Here is a 19,608-nt window from a genome sequence, read left to right as displayed (position 1 = left end):
TAAAAATAAAAATGAAAATAAAGAATAGAAAGATTTCACCTGTAGGTTTGTGGTGATAAGAGCACAAAGTGCTTTTCAACATTCCTGCAGAATGAATAATGATTATTCATTATAAATCAATTCAGTCCACATTTTCTGTTCTAAAAAATGTATTTATTTGAAATTTTTACTTCACAGAGAATACAACACTTTGTCACATCACTCTTTTTTCATTTAAAAAAAGGTTTATTTTTAATTTGAAGAATTAAGTTTTTGCAAAATCACACGAGGCCTTTTTTGCATTTTCCCCCTGTAAATAATATAGCAATGCTTTAGAAAAATACCCTAAAATAATGTGACTCTTGACTAACTGGAAAAAAACTCCAACAGAACAGGAGAATTTATTCTCTAAGAAAAATGTCTACGTCTGCAAAGCCATAGATGATCTTTGTGTGTGTGTGTGTGTGTGTGTGTGTGTGTGTGTGTGTGTGTGTGTGTGTGTGTGTGTGTGCGTGTGATCAGAAGTGTCTCCGCAGCAGGAACATGAGGAAGACAGCGCTGAGGAGGATGCAAAGCGTGCACACGGTGGGAACTACAATCTCCGTCACCATCTCCATGTGCCCTATCAGCGGATCTGAAACAAAATGAAGTCAAATTGTCTCCAAATCTTACAAATAAATGCAAATAAATAAATCATTGACTTTTAAATCATGCACACCTGGAAGATGCTGAGACCAGTGAGGAAATGAATGTAATCTCAAAACTCAAAGAAGTCCAAATTCTCAAATTACAGCCGGAGAACTGATATTCAGATTCCGAAATTTAGGGAAAAAAAATCTTAGTAATAAAAACATAAGCTTGGTGTCAAGAGGGCAGAACTGTGTTGTTGTGTTTTGGTCGACGTGTTTTGAATGTAGGAAAATCAGAATGTCACTGCAGTAAAAGCAAAGGAAGCAGACAGATCTGATCTGTAGAAGAGCTGCTCTCCTTTATCGTTTGGTACCTAAACTTCATCATGCACTGGCCAAGCCTTTTCTGCATGTTCCTGACTTCCCTGGGATTTTCTTCTAGCTGGGGGGGCAAAACAAAGAAAAATCCTGTTAGATCGTGTGTTCGCCGGTTTGGGACAGTATTCTCCTTTGTTTGGCCCCACCCAGCGTGTCACAGGCTACAATGTGAGAAAAACCCCGTCGTCAGTACTGACCTGCAGCCAGGAGCTGATTACTGGAGGAGCACGTCTCCACGGCTTTCCTTTTCCAACTTTCCACCTGTACACATCCAATAAACAGTTAAACTGTCCCTGCGGCCGGGGGAATTGTTAAAGTGGGACGCACCTCTCTCTGATTGGGGAACCCATTAGAACTAATGAGGCGTTTGTAGAACTGGACAGAGGCCTTCGGGTAGCGCGGCTTGTTTTTGTTCCTGAAGTCCACGTAGAAGAGTCCAAACCTCTCCGAGTAGCCCCTGTCCCACTCGAAGTTGTCCAGCAGAGACCAGGCGGTGTAGCCCTTCACGTTGACCCCGTCTTTGATCGCTGCCAGACCAGCCGAACACGTCAGGGCACGGAAGCATTGCCAGGGTCGCTCTGAGCGCACGCTCACCTTTCAGCATCTCGTTGATGTAGTCTTTGAAATACTTCACCCTCCAGTCGTCACACAGGTCGGTACAGAACATTTTCTCGGAGACGCCATTTTCCGTCACGTAGATCATCGGGTTCCCGTAATGCGTCTGTCATGGAAATGTGAAACAATCAGCTCGTTTGATGTATGCAGCTTTATTTACATAATGGTTGTTTCCAATTTGTCATTTCTAATTTCTTCCATGACGTCATATTTTGACAGATGGCGTTAAAACAATACGGAGCGCCACCTGGTGGATGGTTGTGGTATATAGGACAAGTCCTCCTCCTCCACAATCGCGAATGTGTGGACACATAAAAATATCATAACTACATAAACATAAAAACACCTCCCCTGTGTGATCATCTTACTTTTATTACTGTTAGAAATTTGTACCTTAACAAAGTTCAACAAGCGCCGGAAGCCCCAGGGAACAGAGTAGAGCCACTCAGAGCCGGGATCAGGCCACTGCGGGTCAACGAGCTCAGCAAGGTCACGATCCGCAAAATAGCTGTCCCCAAGGCCTGATGGGTAATTCTTTTGGGTGATGTAGCGAGTGGTGAAGTGGCCCAGGCCCAGGAAGTCGCAGGTCCCCTTAATGTAACTCTTCTCCTGAGGTGAGAACACGGGTAGCCGGGAGGTTCCGAGCCCCTGCTGGCCGCTCTTCCTGCCTGGAGGAAAGCACCGGCACGTTTTACAACAGCGGTGTGCACAGGAACGGGGTCTGACCAGGACGTACCGATGTATTCCTTCATAACCTGGGGGTAGTCTCCGTTAAAGAGGGGCGTGGCGAACCAGCCCATGTAGAACTGGATGTATCGCTCCGCTGCTTCGATGTCCCGCTGGTTGGTGAGGTCCACGGGTTCCCCCCAGTCAGCCGTCAGAGAGATCCCAACCAGGCCTGGACTCACACAGCAACATGGAGGTTAATGTAGATTTCAGTCGAAAAAAAGACCATGCTGCTGCGTCTTCAGGGCACCTTTCTGTTTGCTTCGCCACTGCACGTCATAGGTGTGCCAAACTTTTGCATGAGCCTGTTCCAAAGACAGGAAGTTGAAGAAGAATTATAGGAATTCACAGAAAAACACAAATGTCACGATTGAGAGAGTTCAGAACTGCGAATCATCCCCAAAACAATCAGTGGATCCTCCTCCTCTACCCTCAGGCCTTCCTCTGGACCTCCTGCCTGGCAGGGGGGGGCTTATCAGCATCTGGGGGGTTGTGCTATCAAGTCTAAACCTGCTTTCACCTGGGATCTCGTTTTAACCGGGCCGGAGAGAAAACCCAGCCAAGTATGGTAGGAGGCCTTGTGGGACTGGGTTGATGACCCAGGTGCTGCTGCTGCAGAAGCAAAATGGTTATCAACCCCCCCAACAGTGTATCTTTGTGACTCTGCTCCATGCTGGGGCGTGGATGTTTTTGGACTAGTACCTTTATGATGTGGTGGGCAGCTCTGTAAGCTCCGCTGCCCCTCAGCTTGAGTCCGGGCGCATGCTCCCCAGTTTCATAACCCTCCACGGCAACCGACTGGAAACACAACCGTCTCAACCATCAACTCACGCTCTAACACAGGGGCGTCCAGACCCAGGCCTCGAGTCCATGGTCCTTGGTCCAGCCGCGTTTTCTGTCCTACCAGGCAGAGACGCTTCCATCAAGGAAAGCGGGGTCCCAGGTGGAAGTGTTGCCTCTGGTAGGACAGAAATCCTGGCTGGATTCGGGTCCAGGAGGACTGGACACCCCTGCTTTAACAGGAGCACCCTCTCTGAACCCCACATACCCAGGGATTGTTGAAGGTGATCCAGTATTTCACCCGGTTTCCGAATCTCTCGAAGCACAGGTTGGCAAAGTCATTGAAGTAGTCGACCATGCTGATGTTCTGCCAGCCGCCATATTTCTCCTGCAGCATCTGCGGAGTTCAGGCTCGTTATTAGTGTGAGACGCACACACAGCTGCCTGGACACAGTCGAAGCTGAGCTCCCACCTGTGGTAAATCCCAGTGGTAAAGCGTAACGATGGGGGTGATCTTGTTTTCTAGCAGCATGTTAATCAAGTCACTGTAATATCGGATTCCTTTCTCGTTGATATGCTCACCTGGAAGATCACAGTGGCAGGCATTCATGGGGTGATCAGGCTTTGCTCTATATGAAGATCAACTTTACTCTTTGCAATTGTGCAAAAGAAGCAGGCATGTTAGAGAGCAGGTCTTTAGAGGTTATAAGGCCGTTGAAAAATTATTTATTTTATAAAGAGATAAAGAAATATAAAGAGAATTATGAAGAGAATTCGTTTTCAAATATTTTAAAATGTGGGTTTTTTTTTTACTTTTCACTCCACTTGGTAAAATCCTGGGCCAGGAGATGGAGAAACGGTAATGATTCAGCTTCATGTCCTTTATCAGCAAAATGTCATCCTTAAAAACACAGAGCAGACATCATGTATACCAGTACAACCAGTCCATCATCCCTCTGTTAGCAGAACTTTTAACTTGTAGCCTGGTACTGGGGCAGCACCAGGGTGTGTTTGATTCGTGTCCCTGGACACCCCTGCTGGCTGGTTCTTATGAAGTCATTATTTTAGCATATGTCCAACAAGGGTCTGTCAACAATTTGAAGCATCTTAATGTTTGTCGCCACATCACCTTAAATTTATAGTAGCCTTCGCAGGAAAAGTCTCCTGTGTCGTTTGCATGGATTCTGCCCTTTTTGTGGGCAAATGTGTCCCAGATGCTCCTTCCTTTCCCATCAGTGTTCCAGGCTCCTTCAGTCTGATAGGCGGAGCTGCCAGCTCCCCAGGAGAACCCTGCAGAGGGACGCTCAGATGAAAGAAGAGCCGGCGCTGCTCCAGTACTGCTCAACGCTGGGTCCTACCTGTCGGAAAGGTGCCGTAGTAGAAGGACGTCTGTTGGTTTTTGGTCCAGTCAAAGTCTTCGCTGGCTGCTGCAACCAGGACCAGAGCGAGCAGCTGGTGGGGCTTCAGGATGGACCACATCGGCGCGGTGGTCTGTGGCAACAAGCTCGCTGTCGTCAGCTACACCTGGACAAAGAGTACTCGGAGTAACCTGGATGCTGGCGTATCTGTTGTTGATCATTTATGTTGAACACATTTCACAGTCAGAAGCCTTTTTGTCTAAAAACTCTGACAACAGTAAGATGTTATAAAGCAAAACGCCCGAGGATAAAGTTTCATCTTTCGTTCTCATATCAACAAATTTTAAAGAATTCTGTATTCTGGCCAGAATTCTTAACAGGCGATGATCAGGAAAACCTGGAAAATCTTGACGTCCCCTCAGGCAAGATGCAAGAACTCTCACCCACAAGGACAGAACCTTGAAAACAACGTTTTCATTTGGACCAGCTGGAAACCGAATGACGATTATAAAGAATCATCAGGAAGGCCCATATTTCTGTTTAAGATCCCAGATTAAAGATCCCAGAGTTCTCTCTGTTGGACGGCATGTAGATGTCTGACCTGCATTTGTCTCCGGAAATGTCTCCGAAGCTCAAGAAATGTCCACACGGTCGGCCGCAGGCTCAGTGTTGCAGAAACAAAACTGAGCATCCAGGACATTTACTGCTATTCACACACACACACACACACACACACACACACACACACACACACACACACACACACACACACACACACAGGAGTGCGTTCATTTGAGCTCAGTGGAGTGTGAGAGTAAATCTGCTGCGGTTGACAGATCTTTTGGAAAAAGCTGAATTTGTCGCAGTAAGCAAAGGTCATGTGTGCGTCCGATTCAGTCGCGGAGTTTAAAATGACGAGTCAAATAAAGAAAAGGCCAACATGAAAGGTGTTGCATATAATGTGAGTTTGCTACATTATATTTAGTCAGTTCTCCAATAAGGCAAACGTCCCTTAGCATGTACATATAGCGCCCGCCATGAGGCAGGAACCTGCTCGTAGACAGTTGAATTTCAAAAATCAGTTTCAGAGGTTTTAATTTTGAGTGAAGATGCAACCGTGTAGATGTTTTTTACAGTCTTTATCCAGCTTTACAGCAATATTAAGAATTGTTAGGATTTCTGTTAAGTTATGACCCCCCCATTGTTCACCCCCCCCCAAAGGTCATGACCCCTTCACTGAACACGCTGCTGCTGTGCAAAGCCTGAATACGACCGTCATCATCTGTTTACACTGCATTGTTGTAAAAATGCTGAATTGTTCAGAAACAAATCTGTTGGCACTGCACTTCCACATGCATGTGTGTGTGTGTGTGTGTGTGTGCATGTGTGTGTAGATCCTTTCTGTTTGCTGTTTGTATGCCTCTATGTTCCCCTCTGTTTGGTGCTGCATGTTTTTGTTGTGCTTCACATGCAGCATTTCCAGCTGATGACGGTGTGTGTGTGTGTTTGTGTGCATGTGGGTGAACAGGCAGTTGGTGTGTTTAGCATATCAATGGCGTCCAGGGCCCCGCCACCTGTCAGAGAAGCGTTCTGAGCTTTCTAGCAGCTGTGGACCCACTTCCACCCGCTGTATTTAAGGGGCCTTCTCGTTGCCTCGCAGAGCTGACATGAACATCTTCACTAAGGTCCCAGGATTAGCCCAACAAACCAGGTATGTTGAAACCACCATGTCAGACACCCCCCACACACGGTGACGGTCAAAGATGAGGCGACGCCGGCTCTCTGTTGGAGACTCCAACACAAGCCCCCCCCACCCCCAAAAAAGAAAGAAAAACACCCGAAGAATGACAGGAGACAGAAACACAAATGTGATATTTTAGCGTGGACCTGGAGCCAGTTAGCACACGAAGGAGTTTGTGATCATCTGTCACGGATGAGATAATTCGCCATGATTGGATTAGTTGGTGATGGATCGTGTGCCTCTATTCTTACAGCAAGCTGGGGTCTGTGCTCCAACGTGCCTTCTACGGGTCCAGTGGGAGGGTGAGTGGCATCAATCTGTGGAGTTCTTCACTTACAAATGTTGTGTGGTGACACTTCTGCACCCTGAGGAGAGTCCTGAGTGTGTGTGTGTGTGTGTGTGTGTGTCTGTGTTCAACATTCATCTCTTTACTTCAATTGGTTTAGAAACTGAAATGAAAAACTCAAGTCCAGAAACAGTCTTACTTAGTCATGGATGATTAAAGATGATTCCAGATGCTAAATGTGAGGAGGCTGAGAGAGATTATCAGGAATTTAATCTGTAATTTGGTTTTTTTCTGAGAAATATTGAGCTGATAATGTAGAAGAATAACCATCATGTTTTATTTCATGGAACTAGCAGAACCTTCCTGGTGTTACGATTCTGTTCTTGTCTCTCTGTGATCTACCGGCAAATATATCTAAAATTTACAAGATGTGTTCCGCTCTGGTCAGGTGACCCTTTTTGAGCAGCGGAACTTCGCCGGCAGACGGCTGGACCTGACCTCTGACTGTCCCAGGCTCAGTGACAAGAACTTCCCCGACAGATGCAACTCTGTGCAGGTGGACAGCGGAGCGTAAGTCCGAGAGGCCGTCCGATCACCTGCCAGTACACCGTTGTCACGGCAACACGTCCCACAATCCGGTTTGATCAAACGACCGTTACATTAGATAAAAACAGCACTGTTTATGGTGCCGAGTTGGGAATAGATGTGTCACCAGAACAGAACAACAAATACTGAGGAGAAAATGGGAAAACCGCTCTTTGATTCGCACCTTTGGCAGATGGGTCGGCTACGAGCAGGAGAACTTCCGGGGCCGCCAGTACCTGTGGGACATGTCTGAACGTGGAGAGTACAACTGTTACGACAAGTGGTGCGCTCAGGCCGACCACGTCTCATCCGTCCGTGCCGTCAAACAGGTAAGCCTGACACAGCGCGCCCTCAGAGGTGATGTGACCTCCTGACCTCCAGGTGAACACATGAATGTTCTGTGATGAAACATCAATAACAGTAAATACTCATGTAGGTTTTCATATTTCCCCCCCCAGGACAACAACGCAGCCAGAGCTCAGCTGTATGAGCGTGCTGGGTTCTCTGGGAAGAAGATGGAGATCCAGGACGACATTCCCAACCTGATGAGCCGCTACAGCCTCAATAGGGTCGCCTCCATCCGAGTGCTGGGAGGAGCGTAAGTACAGCGGACGGAAATCGCTATTCCGACTGAGCAAAGAGGGTTTCTTAAGGCATACGGGGAGGTGCGCCGAATTGTGTTCAGGGAAGCGACAACCGGGCAGAAGATTCTGACACCGAATAACCGGAATGTGTTTTCAGCTGGGTGGTGTACCAGGAGCCCAACTACAGGGGACCTCATTACATCCTGGAGAAGCGGGATTACAACAATTTCTCAGATTGGGGAAGTCAGAACAACACAGTGGGCTCCATGCGAAGAATCCGCTTCAACTGAAACCACCAAGATCTGAACTGTCAGCTACACACAAGCAGTTATTTTAGTAATAAATTAACTTAAAGAAAACAATGGCTCCTTTTTTATTTGCACACAGATGGTCAGAATCGCAGCTCCTAAGATGGTTGACAGGAAACATTAATGTCAGCAATAAAGCCAACAACTTAAGACTTTTATTATTTGATGTTTAGCATATAGGTGGAAACTACACTATGAAATTTAAGAGAATATAACTACTGGTTTAGTATTTAAATGGTTAATATTTAGTATCAGCACCCTAGCTCCTCACCCACCTCATGTTTTATTGTATGTTGGCTCATTCATAATTCTGTAATCTCCAGGTAAAGGGAACAGAGTCTACGACGTCTTTACGCCACATCGAATTCTGGGGCATGCGTGTCATTTCTGTAGGAACGCAAACGTAATCTCTACAGCAAAAGCTAAATATACATATAAAACTATAGGTTCTGATACAAACTCTTGTGATTGTAAAACCTTTCTGTAGTATTTGCCTTCATCTCGGTCAAAAAGACTGAACAACATGCAGTTGTACTGTTAAGAGTCATATTTTTAGTTGAGGTAGACTTCAAAAGAGGTTTAGTTTAAGCCATTAAGGCCAAAGAAAGCTTGAATTACCACCAAGTGAAGAGAAACGGCTTCATCCAAACATCTGAAGCTACAGGTGTTCAGAGCCACATTTAAGATGGACCCGAGTCATACAAGGATAAATACAGAAGCCCGGACGATCAGGACATCCACTCAGCTTCTGCCCTGATGTCAACAGTTTAGTAGGAAACACAGAAATAGAAATTAAAATAAGTTTTCATTTAAAAATTACACTGGAAATACAATTCAGAAGTTCCACTCCATTACATTATTGTACCGTTTTACCCAATGTTCTAGATTTCTGAGGAAAAACTTTGAAAAATAAAGCATTTTATTTAAAAAAGTGTCGATCAGGAAATAATGTGCAAGTTGACAAAGCTAAAAAAATAAATAAAAAGAAGAGTCTCATGAGGCGAGCAGAGCAGCGGCCATGTTTCTGAGGAGGGAGCCCTTCAGCTGAGGGATGAGGCTGATCTTCAGCAGTTTGCTGCTGGAGTATTTGTTCTTCACCGCCTGCAGAGCAACAAAGACTCAGTTTCATCCTTCAGCTCAACCACAGCAGCTCAGACCAAACTCACTGTGAACTTGGTTTTCCCCTCGGTCACCAGCACCACGTTTTTGGCGATGTGCTGCACGATGGGCTTCAGGTGGGCCTCGTCGTAGGTGGAGTAGTGCTGCTGTGTTGGAGACTGAAGAGAGTGGGACTGAAGCAGCATCCACAGATGAAAAGATGCGGCGCTCAGGTTTCAGAAGCTTACCCACGGCAGACCTTCAAGCAGCAGCTGCGACAAGCACAGTGAGGCGGCGGCGACCTCCGACGGACGATAGTGAACCATCTGGTAGTCCAGGAGGGTCAGTTCCATCAGATACTTGGCCAGCGTGTGTCTCTCTACATCAGACTGACACAAACAGTTACTGATCTTCTGGAAATCAAACTACACTGCAAAGATCAGTCGGTCCCCACGATCCATTAATACAAGGGAATTATTCCACAATATCCTGCTTTTGGGATAAACTGGACTAAAACAAGTTGTTTTGATTCTCCTCCAGCAGCTCCAACATCGTTCCAAACTCACATTTGCCACCTTGGACGCACGTCTCAGGAAGTGTAATGGAAGAGGACGACCCAGCTGAAAGCTGAGGCTCCTCAAAACCACCTGCTCCATCTCCAGGATCTGAGACTTGGTGAAGGCGTTGTCTGTGATGTAGGCAAAGTCTCCAACCTCTGGAGCGTACATCTCTTCATATTTACAGGCCACCAACATGGCCGTCACCCCAACCAGCTGAAGTTTCCTACGAGAGACCGGCTGGACCTGCAGGACAACGGGAGGACATGGTGAGGCAGGAACTGGCGGTTAAACCCACACAGAAGACGATTCTGACCTGGAGGAATCGGTCCAGGACGGCAACTGTGAGGTACAGAGTCTCCTGCAGCAGCTGGAACCTGGAGTGCACCTGGACCAGCCAGTCGATGAGGAGCGCTCGCATGCGTTCAGTGATTTCGTAGCCCTGCATGTAGTTTGGTCGTACAGCCTGCTGCACCTGCAGAAACAGTGACCTTGTTAGGGTCACGCCCTCAGTGATGCTGAGAACTGCTGAGGGGACTTTTACCTCCAGGTCGTGCAGATAGCTGTAGATGTCTTTGACGTATTGCGAACACAGCTGAGGCTGGTCTGCATCATCCTCGTCGACATCTTGGACTGTGAGCAGCACCTCCGAGAACGCCTGGCAAAGCTCCCGCTCCTCCGTGAAATTGTCCGACGCCTTTGAAACTGGAGGGAGTGGATCTGCCGGAGCCTCCACTCGGACTGTTGGAGGGACCGTCTGGACAGGTGCAGAAGCTTTCTGAGCACAGGAGGGTTTCCCTGGAGCTTTGGCCCGAACCATCCTCTGAGGAAACAAGCCAGCGAACATTCATCTACTTGTCTTCACTGTTTGAGACCAAACTTTAGCAGTAGTCTTAATCAGATATGAGGTCGTTAACACACAAGTGGGATTAAATGTTAAGATTTCATATGATATCTAAACTAAGACAGCATCATTGAGTTATCAGCTTCAGAATATTGAAACGTCTATTGTGTCTTATCACCTTTGCGTTGTTAGCTGCTCCAGGAAAATTTGTTATCTCTCCGAGAGCGGCCCTCCGTGGGCCTGCTACCGTGGTTTTACCCATCTTTAACTGGTTCTCGCCGGCTGGAAGCTGCTGAATGACACGTTAGAAAAACACCAGAACTTGTTAGAAGCTCGAAAAGAAAGACAACCTGGCCTGAAGTTGAACTAGAGAAACTTGTGTCAGAACAAGACGACGCTAGCAGTTAGCTAGCAGCTGAAGCTAACAGCAAATTAAGACCAAACAGTAAAATAATGTCGGTCTACTAACCGCAGCACGAGCTTCCACTGACGTCATGTTTAACGTCGAAAATAACGATGCAAGTTAATTTAAAGCTCAAGCTACGTTTTCTTTACCGACCACACAGATTGCTCTTCACCCCGTCAATATAGTCTTGCGCGTGTAAACAACGATGGCTTTCAAATAGTGTTACGTGGACTCTGATTGGATACCACTGGAGCAACAAGGCTTCTGATTGGCCAATATATATCTGGGCAATAAGCGTTGGAATTAAAAATAACATCCTGGGTTTATTATTATTATTATTATTGTTGTTGTTATTATTATTCTTATTGTTGTTATTATTATTATTGACATGAATCAATGTTACTAGTGACCAAATACTCATCCCTGGCATCTTTATCAAGTTTCCTCAGTATGGCATCTGCCCTTTTTTCATCTTTTATCCATTTTTAAATATGTGTAACCACCTTAATCTCTGAAACCGTAACTCGCTTCTACTTAAGCATCCACACGGCTCCGGGGGCCTTCTAATCACATCACTCATGTGTCTGACAAAGAGTGACTCTCTTCCCATCACTCAAGCCTGTGCAGAAAGTGTTCATCAGGCTCAGTAGCAATCTTGACAAAATTCAGGTTAGGTTAACCACTGATTTATGAATGGGTGGATAAAATAATATCCACCCTCAGGTTGGGGACATTTTGGCAGCCCAGTCATCTGTAGGTTTGTGTTGTGTCAAGAAAACACTTGAAACCAAATGAAAACCAGATGCGTAGATGGATTTCTGAAGCAAAAAGTAATATTTTGAATCCATAATCTCAAGGTTTTCAACATGACAGAAACAAATCCTGCAGCTCTTTCACAAAGCTGAAATCAGAATTCTGGTCATAAATTACAACATCATTTTATTAAAATCACAACATCCATGTTTGAATGTGACCTGCTGCCTTTTGTGTTCTGACTTGAGGAAAATCTGAATCTATGAATGAAAACGGAACATTTTAACCATCATTCCCCTCCAAACACAGGATTCCCAGGACAAATGACTCGGCTTTAAATCTGCAGGGTTTATTGGTTGAGGGTGGATGGCTGAGTCGTCTCAGAAATAAATCATTTTCCGTTTTGGTGCCTCTGGAGATATTCGTTGTGCAGCTTCTCCTGGGCTTCATACAGCTTCCGGAGCTTCTTCGCTTGTCCTTTACTCAGCTCTTTGCCTTCAGCGTCATGAGTGGGGAAACCCTGAAAGTGCAAAGTTTGGCACTGAAAATCTGCTTATTGCACATTTGTTTTGTACCGTTCGGGGCCTAAAATGTTTACCATTTCATCAAATTTGGAATACTTGTCAGTTTCTGTGAGGAACATTTCACATGGTGAGATCTTCATCTTGGCCAGTTTGGCCATCTGAAACAGGAAATGGAAATGAACATCGGAATATTGGAAAATGAAGGAAAACTGAAGCATCTGAAGGGAGCGGAAGGGAACCTCCTGTTCTTGTTTCCTTCTAGCAGCTTCTTCTTTCTTCAGTCTTTTCTCTTCTTCCATCTAAGAATAAAAACCAGGAGAACTTGATCAAGAACCTGAGATCAATGAAAGTCCAGTCATCATCACAATTACTCTGTTAATGAGAACAAATACGATAAAAATTAACTTGGGAATACTACTGAAGGGATGCAAGTACCAGCTCTTCAAGGTACTTCTCCCTACTACGTTTTTCTGAAGCAGCTTCAGATTCTCTCCTTCAGATTGTCTCCTCACCTTCTTCTTCTCCTCTCGCTCCTTCATTAATGTTTCTCTGTCCACCAGTTTCACCACAGTCGGCAGACCTGGAACACAATCCACCAAGTTGGACCAAACAATCTCATCTTAAAATCCTGGAATTTTACAACAGAGAACTTCACTTCTGTCACCTTCATGATCTTCCAGTCGGACTCCCAGCTCAGGCAACGTGTCGTCTCTGACGACATCACACAGCTGCAGCAGCGCCGTCACTAAAAGAAGTTAACGTTGAAGAAACCTTCCACCTCACGGCTAAAAAGATCCGATTTCCTCACCTTTCTGCTCTCGGGCAATTTTCCGGACGTCTGCTCTGAAGTCCGACAGCACGCTGAGATACGGCATGACGGTGCTCTCCAGCTGACAACGGCAACATTTTCATTTAGGGTCAAACACCAGCAGACGATACAGCTCACATCTGGTCCAGCGAATTAGCTTTGATATTGAATCACAGACAGGAAGTGAAGAGCAGATGAGACTCACATCAATGTTGGCATTTTGTCCCCCTACTGGGAAACCGATGGAGGCCGACTCTTCCACAGCACCGAAGATCTAAAACCACAGAAACAGAAAGAACCATCTGAGAACACAATTACCCAGAAGGCTCAGCGGCTCAGAGGGAAAATTTTCTCCAATTCCACAACAACAAAATCTCAAAACTACTTTCCACAAATGTGTCCGTCCTCTTTGATGAGACGTTTCTGACCTTTGACCACAGAAGACGGAGCAGCGCTCACCTTCAGCATGCTGGTCAGGTAGCAGGCAATGCTCTCCATCAGCATGCGGTTGGGTCTCAGCTTGGCGTTCTTCCTGCTGGCGATGTAGCTGTTGCTCTGACCGACCAGGAGTCTCATCTCCTCCATCGCGGTGCGCGTGTCCACGTTGTCGCAGAGAGCCTCGTGGACAGCAGACTTCCTGTTGTAGAAACTGGACGACATTCCCACTTTAAGCAGAGAAGTTCAAAGATGTGTCGATCCTGTGGGGGCACTGTTACAGGAGGGTTTGTCTACCTGTCGTTGAGCTCCACCTCTGCCGCCTCCCACTTCTCAAACCGCCCGGTGATGTCAGTGGGAGCGCGCAGGATGTCTTTGACATTCAGGAAGAACTCCTGTGCATCATCACAAGCCCATGAATATTAAGCAGACCACATCTGGACCAACCTGAGGGCGGCCACCTACATTCATGAACTTCTCGTACTGGACGGCGGACTCCATCGTGTTGGAGGAATAATCCAGGGTGTCTTTCCAGGAATGCATCAGGAAAGCCAAACGGAGCTGTCGAGCTGGGAAAAAGGACAATTCCAAACTACAGGAACCATTTTGGCTGAACAAGAACCAGAACCAGCTAGTTTGGATAGATCACTGACAGGTTTACTGCTGCTATCATTTCCTGTCCGTATAGAACTTTCAGGTTTTCCTCTACAGAGGGAGGCAAAATGGGGTTCACCTGTGTTCTTTGCCAAAGCGTCCTTAATGGTGATGAAATTCTTCAGAGACTTGGACATTTTGCAGCCGGCGATCGTCAGGTGTCCCGTGTGCAGGAAGTATCTGACCCAGTGGTCGTTCTCGAAGAACGCCTGCAAGGATCAGAAACCTGAGCTCAAGTCTAAAACTCCTCTGTTGAATCAGCTTGTCCACAACTGGTCAAACTGCTGCCAGGGGTACCTCAGACTGAGCCAACTCGTTGTCGTGATGGGGGAATCGCAGATCAAACCCCCCACCGTGGATGTCCATGGACTCGCCCAAGATGGTGCCGGCCATGGCGGAACATTCGATGTGCCAGCCCGGCCGCCCCTGAAGCCGCGTTCACAGGAAGTAAAGGGATAAATAACCTCCCGGCTACCCTGCAGTAAAGTGAAACCTCACCTTCCCCCACGGAGAGTCCCATGAAGGTTCGCCGGGTTTGGACGCTTTCCACAAGGCGAAATCATTGGGTGACTTCTTCTCACTTAATCTGTCAGCAGAGATGCTCAGATCACCTACAGACAAAAATGTACGCATTCATGTGGTGAAACGACTCATTACTTTGGTGACCCCAAGTAGAAATATAATATAAGCATCCTCCTTTTAAAATCTGACAAAAACTAATATTCATATTCAAGTCGTGTGATACAACCATTTGCATATGTGTCATGTAAAGGATGCCCTCTGGTGGTTACATCCGCTGTTGCATTTATTACTGCAACAGCCAGTTTAATTTGCTTAAACTGGCTGTTCCATCTAAAAACTTTGTGACTGTTGCTCCGTCAGATGGAGCTTGAACTCCAGTCAATGTTCGAAAAGCATACCTTCTCCTTCTTGTAAAGCTTTTTGATCTCCGACTGCTTCAGGGACCAATTTGGCATATGAGTGCTGTGTACTGGCGTCGAACTTTGAGGTGTCAAAGTACACGGAACCGTTTGATTCATATCTGTAACATCAGAGAACTGAATTATTGACGTGGTCTGTTTAGGCAGCGTGAGCCTGGCCTTCACTTTAAACCCTCCTCACCCGTAACCATTAGAGATGACCTTGCTCACAAACTCCACGATCTCTGGAACGTACTCGCTGACCCGAGTCAGAACATCTGGAGGTTGAACCTGAATTCCAAGCAGAGCATCAGTAATTAAAGAGAAAATCAATCTGCCCATCGGCGCCATTTTCACTTACGTTCAAGGCCTCCATGTCTTTGTGGTACTCCTCCTCCCAGAATTTGGGCAGATTAAAGAAGATGGAATTCTCCGTGACCTGACTTCCAAACTGTTTGTCTAACCAATCAGCCAGCAGGTCTTTGGAGTTCTCCAACAGCACCTGAGAGCAAAGAAGCAGCGGTTACTAAAAATGACTGACCTTTCATCTCTAATTGGAACACCTGGGTTGCTCGGACTCACCTGGGCTAAAGGTTGGACCACCTCATCTGCTGCGTTTCCCTCCATCGCTGTCTGCACCGGCTGCAGAGCAACGCTAACAGCAGCATCGAGCCGCTCCAACATCTGCTTCTTATCTGGATCTGCTGTTGCAGCCAAGTGGGCCTTAAAGGGCTGCGGACAACAAGAGGAGCTTTAACAGGAAACCCAAACACACGGAACCAATTGGCAGTTAGCTAAAAAGGACACAATGACAGCAAAAAACGCCCAACCGTCGTACAGCAGAAAACGCCCACCACAATATTCACCAGCAGTGACCCCCCCCCACACAATATTAACCAGCAGTGACCACGCCCACCACAATATTAACCAGCAGTGACCCCGCCCACCACAATATTAACCAGCAGTGACCACGCCCACCACAATATTAACCAGCAGTGACCCCGCCTACCACAATATTAACCAGCAGTGACCCCGCCCACCATAATATTAACCAGCAGTGGCCACGCCCACCACAATATAACCAGCAGTGGCCCCGCCCACCATAATATTAACCAGCAGTGACCCGCCCACCACAATATTAACCAGCAGAGACCCCGCCCACCACAATATTAACCAGCAGTGACCACGCCCACCACAATATTAACCAGCAGTGACCCCGCCCACCACAATATTAACCAGCAGAGACTCCGCCCACCACAATATTAACCAGCAGAGACTCCGCCCGCCACAGAAATCCCAGTAATGGTGCATTTCCAATCAATACTGCAGGACATCGATGAGGATTAAAGCCATTTTCACCTGATACTCCACAGGTGGTACACTTTTTGGGAAACATTTGGATTTGGTTGCGGACTCAAACGCCTCTCACCTCTCTGGCACTCAGGACGTCCTGCAGAATCTGAGCAGATTGTGGTTGTTTCTCCTTGTACTGATCCAGCAGGAAGTTCTGTCGAGCCCTTTTAATGATCTGACCAACACAAGAACAGAACATTCAGACACTCCCAGGAACATTTAATCACAGCGTTCCGAGGCAAAGTCGACAAACCTGGAAGAATAAATTTTGTCACACTTTGTAAACGGGGTAATGCCACTGTTTTCCCTCTACCCATTTTAGAAAATTTTGTTTTTTAACACGGTCAGATTTATTATTTCCTGCCAGAAAGAAACAACTTTCTTTAAGATACTTTCAAAACTAAAAGAAAAAGATAGAAAAACACTCACTTTGTCATCAATGTCTGTGATGTTCATGCAGTAGAGAACATCATACTTGAAATAGTCCCTCAGGATTCGTCGTAGGATATCAAACGAGATGTATGACCTGTGTGGAAGATCAAGAGTCAGAGACGCTGCAGGCTTGTGTGTGTGTGTGTGCGTGTGTGTGCGTGTGTGTGTGTGTGTGTGTGTGGGAGCACTTTTCCCTTTTGTACCTGGCGTGTCCCATGTGTGAGGCGTCGTACACTGTCGGCCCGCAGCTGTACCACGTTACTTTATTCCCTTGCTGAGGAACAAACAGCTCCTGAACCCAGAGAAAGAACAGATCAGAGAACATCTACGTGCACACGTATGACAGCGGCTGCAGCGTCTTCCTTTCCACATCGTACAAAAACAACCAGCGACATCTGTGAGCTGTGCTGCCGACGGCCACTAGGGGGGGCAGAGGTGGAGGATTGAAGCAGACAGGCCAGTCTGTGCAACATCGGAGCTTCAGCATCAACAACAAAAACACAAACCTTACTCAAGCAACAGGGAGGAACTCAGCTCCTGATGTGGGAAACGAAGCCTTGGGATGAATGAAAGTGGACGACTGATGTTTGTAACCCACCTTTGCTCTTGTAAGGCTGTTGTAGAGATGAAGCCGAGGAATGTCGGTTCCTGCTGGAGGAGACCATGGGGGCTGAACCCGCTTCCCTTTAGCTGAAAGGTTCCAGAAACATTTCCTTAACATGCATGTAGCATCATCAGTGTTGTGTTGGACAAAAAAATTAAATGACTTCTAGTTGATAAAGTATTTAAAATGCAGAAAAAGGATTGGCAGGAAAGTATTCTGCTGTATTGTAGCCTCGGGTCACGCCTGAAACATTGACTCATGACCCACAAACTGCCACAGCCCTAAAGCTTCACTTAAAACATCACCTTTCTAACTCACCACCACCAAATTCGATTCAGCTGCTGTAAGACACCACGCCGCACATGACAAGATGGGAATTCCAGCCCATTTACTGAGGGGTGAGGGCGCGACCTTTGATTGACCTTTGACATCAGTGCCACCTCTATGTGCACAAAACCGAGTAATGCTGTGACGCTCGATGCACCATTCTGGTTCTGGTGAGATGATATCAATAAATTCTGGCTGAGACAAACCGTCTGTTTGCTGAAACAATGAAAAAATGTGGCGTCCTCAGGCATCCTGGGGGGGGGCGGGGTGATTATGATCACATTCATGCATGAGGGGGGTGATTATGATCACATTCATGCATGAGGGGGGTGATTATGATCACATTCATGCATGAGGGGGGTGATTATGATCACATTCATGCAAGCTCATATGTCCTTTCTGGTTGAGCTGCAGGTCAGATCTGATCTGCTCTCTCTGGCACCTTGGTGACGGCTTCATGCCGTCATCCGTCTACTCACGGCTGCTCTCAGGGTTGGTGTCCAGCTGCAAAGCTGCAACGTGTCGGTACCAGCGCAGAGCATGAACCAGCCGTGAGTCTGGGGGCCGGCGGAGCAGCGCAAAGGCTTTCTGGTCAGCCTGGGAGGGACTGAAACCAGCCAGGTAGCTGCGTGAGGCGAGGTAGTCGTTCAGCGCAGCCCCCAGCGCCGCCTCCTCGTTTATCTGCAGCAAGAAGCCAAACTCAAAGGCTGCAGAAAAAGAGGGCAAATGGTCGGACACCATTACCTGGCAACAGTCAAATGACTGCAACAGATGCTTGGAACGAAAAAATGAAATTCAATAATGTTAAAACTAAACTGGCTTCCTGCTGATGATAGGATACAAGATTGTCAACACTGTGGGAAATGTAATCATGAAGATATTCTAAAAACAATATTGGGGGTGATTTTTGATAAGGAGAAGAACGCCACTGTCCAACAGGATCAATATCAACCGTCAACAAAGACCGACTAACAACAAACCAAATGAGGATAAAATAATGAAGGAGCTGGTAAAAAGGAAAGGTTTTGCAATCAGGTAAGGGTGACAGACAGGAACGATGATGTTTCAGCTCAAGTCAAACAGAGGTTCATTTCCCTCATGACTGCACAATGCAATTAATAAAACTGAATAGTAATACTGAAAATGAAACTTCAGCCAGGCATGTAAATTCAAGATGGAGAATTGGGACAAAGGTCGTGATGATCACGAATCCAGAAAACGAAACAGCAAAACATAATGGTATAGAGATGCATTTACGTGCATATGTCAAAACGACAGCTTTAAAATGGCATTTTTATCCACAAACATCTTATATAATATAATGTACACGGCAGAGGCAGGGTGCAATATTAAATGGAATAGTGTAAATTTCTGTATTTAAGTGTCATTCTTTCCACAGGTAAATCCAAACGCCATCTGAAACCTGAACACCTCAGCAGATTATTAATCTTAGCTGCATGAATGCCGTGCGTTTTTCCAGAACATCCATTATTTGTTTTAGATACTGCGTTATCTACAAACTGTAAATTTAAACACTCCGATTTTTTTAAATTTTTTTTTTAAAAAGATCATCCTGTTAGTTAAATCAGCTGCTGGGAACGAAGCTAACGAGGCTAATGCTAGCTCTGTAGCTGTGACAGGTTGCCAAAGAAGCTCAAATTGCAATGGCCGATTCATAGCGTGAATTGACCTGGTGCTTTATCGTGGTATTAAATGAGCATTAAAGAGTATACCTGGCTCTGCTGAGGTCGACATGGTCACGGTGCTGCTGCTCTGCTGCTGATGCAACAATAACGTGTACAAAGCGAAGCCCGGAAGAAGGAACGCCGACAGTAGGAACTAGAACTAACATTTCCGTGTAAGCGCAGCCCGGGACGTAAATAAGTGTCGGACCCTCTGCGCGGAAGTTTGGCTGTGTTTTGAA

General features: G+C 46.3%; 4 protein-coding genes across 7 annotated transcripts; 1 reads left to right on the top strand and 3 right to left on the bottom strand.

Annotated features, from left to right (window-relative positions):
* Positions 1-143: 143 nt before the first annotated feature.
* lctla (lactase-like a) lies at positions 144-5,205 on the bottom strand. The gene is made up of 14 exons (XM_057019922.1): positions 5,067-5,205; positions 4,466-4,631; positions 4,237-4,397; positions 3,921-4,008; positions 3,580-3,689; positions 3,376-3,504; positions 3,030-3,125; positions 2,578-2,632; positions 2,338-2,499; positions 1,995-2,269; positions 1,581-1,707; positions 1,314-1,513; positions 1,184-1,247; positions 144-613 (listed from the first exon to the last, which is right to left on the bottom strand). The coding sequence occupies exons 2-14, from the start codon at positions 4,584-4,586 to the stop codon at positions 498-500; spliced, it is 1,704 nt and encodes a 567-aa protein (XP_056875902.1). The 5' UTR covers positions 4,587-4,631; positions 5,067-5,205; the 3' UTR covers positions 144-497.
* Positions 5,206-6,031: 826 nt separating this feature from the next.
* crybgx (crystallin beta gamma X) lies at positions 6,032-8,021 on the top strand. The gene is made up of 6 exons (XM_057014623.1): positions 6,032-6,176; positions 6,460-6,508; positions 6,941-7,062; positions 7,271-7,406; positions 7,536-7,675; positions 7,819-8,021. Exons 1-6 carry the CDS (start codon positions 6,133-6,135, stop codon positions 7,949-7,951), a joined length of 624 nt encoding a protein of 207 aa, XP_056870603.1. The 5' UTR covers positions 6,032-6,132; the 3' UTR covers positions 7,952-8,021.
* Positions 8,022-8,498: 477 nt separating this feature from the next.
* LOC130514798 (G2/mitotic-specific cyclin-B2-like) lies at positions 8,499-11,096 on the bottom strand. Of its 2 annotated transcripts, none has more exons than XM_057014603.1 (8): positions 10,938-11,096; positions 10,647-10,757; positions 10,169-10,447; positions 9,941-10,099; positions 9,634-9,870; positions 9,316-9,456; positions 9,136-9,246; positions 8,499-9,070 (listed from the first exon to the last, which is right to left on the bottom strand). In XM_057014603.1, exons 1-8 carry the CDS (start codon positions 10,962-10,964, stop codon positions 8,963-8,965), a joined length of 1,173 nt encoding a protein of 390 aa, XP_056870583.1. In that variant the 5' UTR covers positions 10,965-11,096; the 3' UTR covers positions 8,499-8,962. The 2 variants fall into 2 exon arrangements, with proteins under 2 accessions (XP_056870583.1, XP_056870575.1); XM_057014595.1 differs by having other exon boundaries at positions 10,647-10,760; positions 10,938-11,093.
* Positions 11,097-11,796: 700 nt separating this feature from the next.
* On the bottom strand, positions 11,797-19,594 carry cars1 (cysteinyl-tRNA synthetase 1). Of its 3 annotated transcripts, XM_057014534.1 has the most exons (23): positions 19,418-19,558; positions 18,164-18,391; positions 17,352-17,443; positions 16,957-17,045; positions 16,751-16,847; positions 16,398-16,496; positions 15,551-15,700; positions 15,330-15,470; positions 15,171-15,259; positions 14,969-15,090; positions 14,547-14,659; positions 14,346-14,474; positions 14,128-14,257; positions 13,860-13,963; positions 13,692-13,789; positions 13,419-13,608; positions 13,165-13,233; positions 12,960-13,041; positions 12,816-12,896; positions 12,664-12,731; positions 12,391-12,450; positions 12,226-12,309; positions 11,956-12,147 (listed from the first exon to the last, which is right to left on the bottom strand). In XM_057014534.1, exons 1-23 carry the CDS (start codon positions 19,437-19,439, stop codon positions 12,019-12,021), a joined length of 2,466 nt encoding a protein of 821 aa, XP_056870514.1. In that variant the 5' UTR covers positions 19,440-19,558; the 3' UTR covers positions 11,956-12,018. The 3 variants fall into 3 exon arrangements, with proteins under 3 accessions (XP_056870504.1, XP_056870514.1, XP_056870522.1); XM_057014524.1 differs by lacking the exon at positions 19,418-19,558 and having other exon boundaries at positions 11,797-12,147; positions 18,164-18,440; XM_057014542.1 differs by lacking the exon at positions 18,164-18,391 and having other exon boundaries at positions 19,418-19,594.
* Positions 19,595-19,608: the final 14 nt, after the last annotated feature.

This window comes from Takifugu flavidus, chromosome 2, assembly GCF_003711565.1.
Source record: "Takifugu flavidus isolate HTHZ2018 chromosome 2, ASM371156v2, whole genome shotgun sequence".
Classification (NCBI taxonomy): Eukaryota; Metazoa; Chordata; class Actinopteri; order Tetraodontiformes; family Tetraodontidae; genus Takifugu; species Takifugu flavidus.
This window is presented reverse-complemented; position numbering and strand designations above follow the sequence as displayed.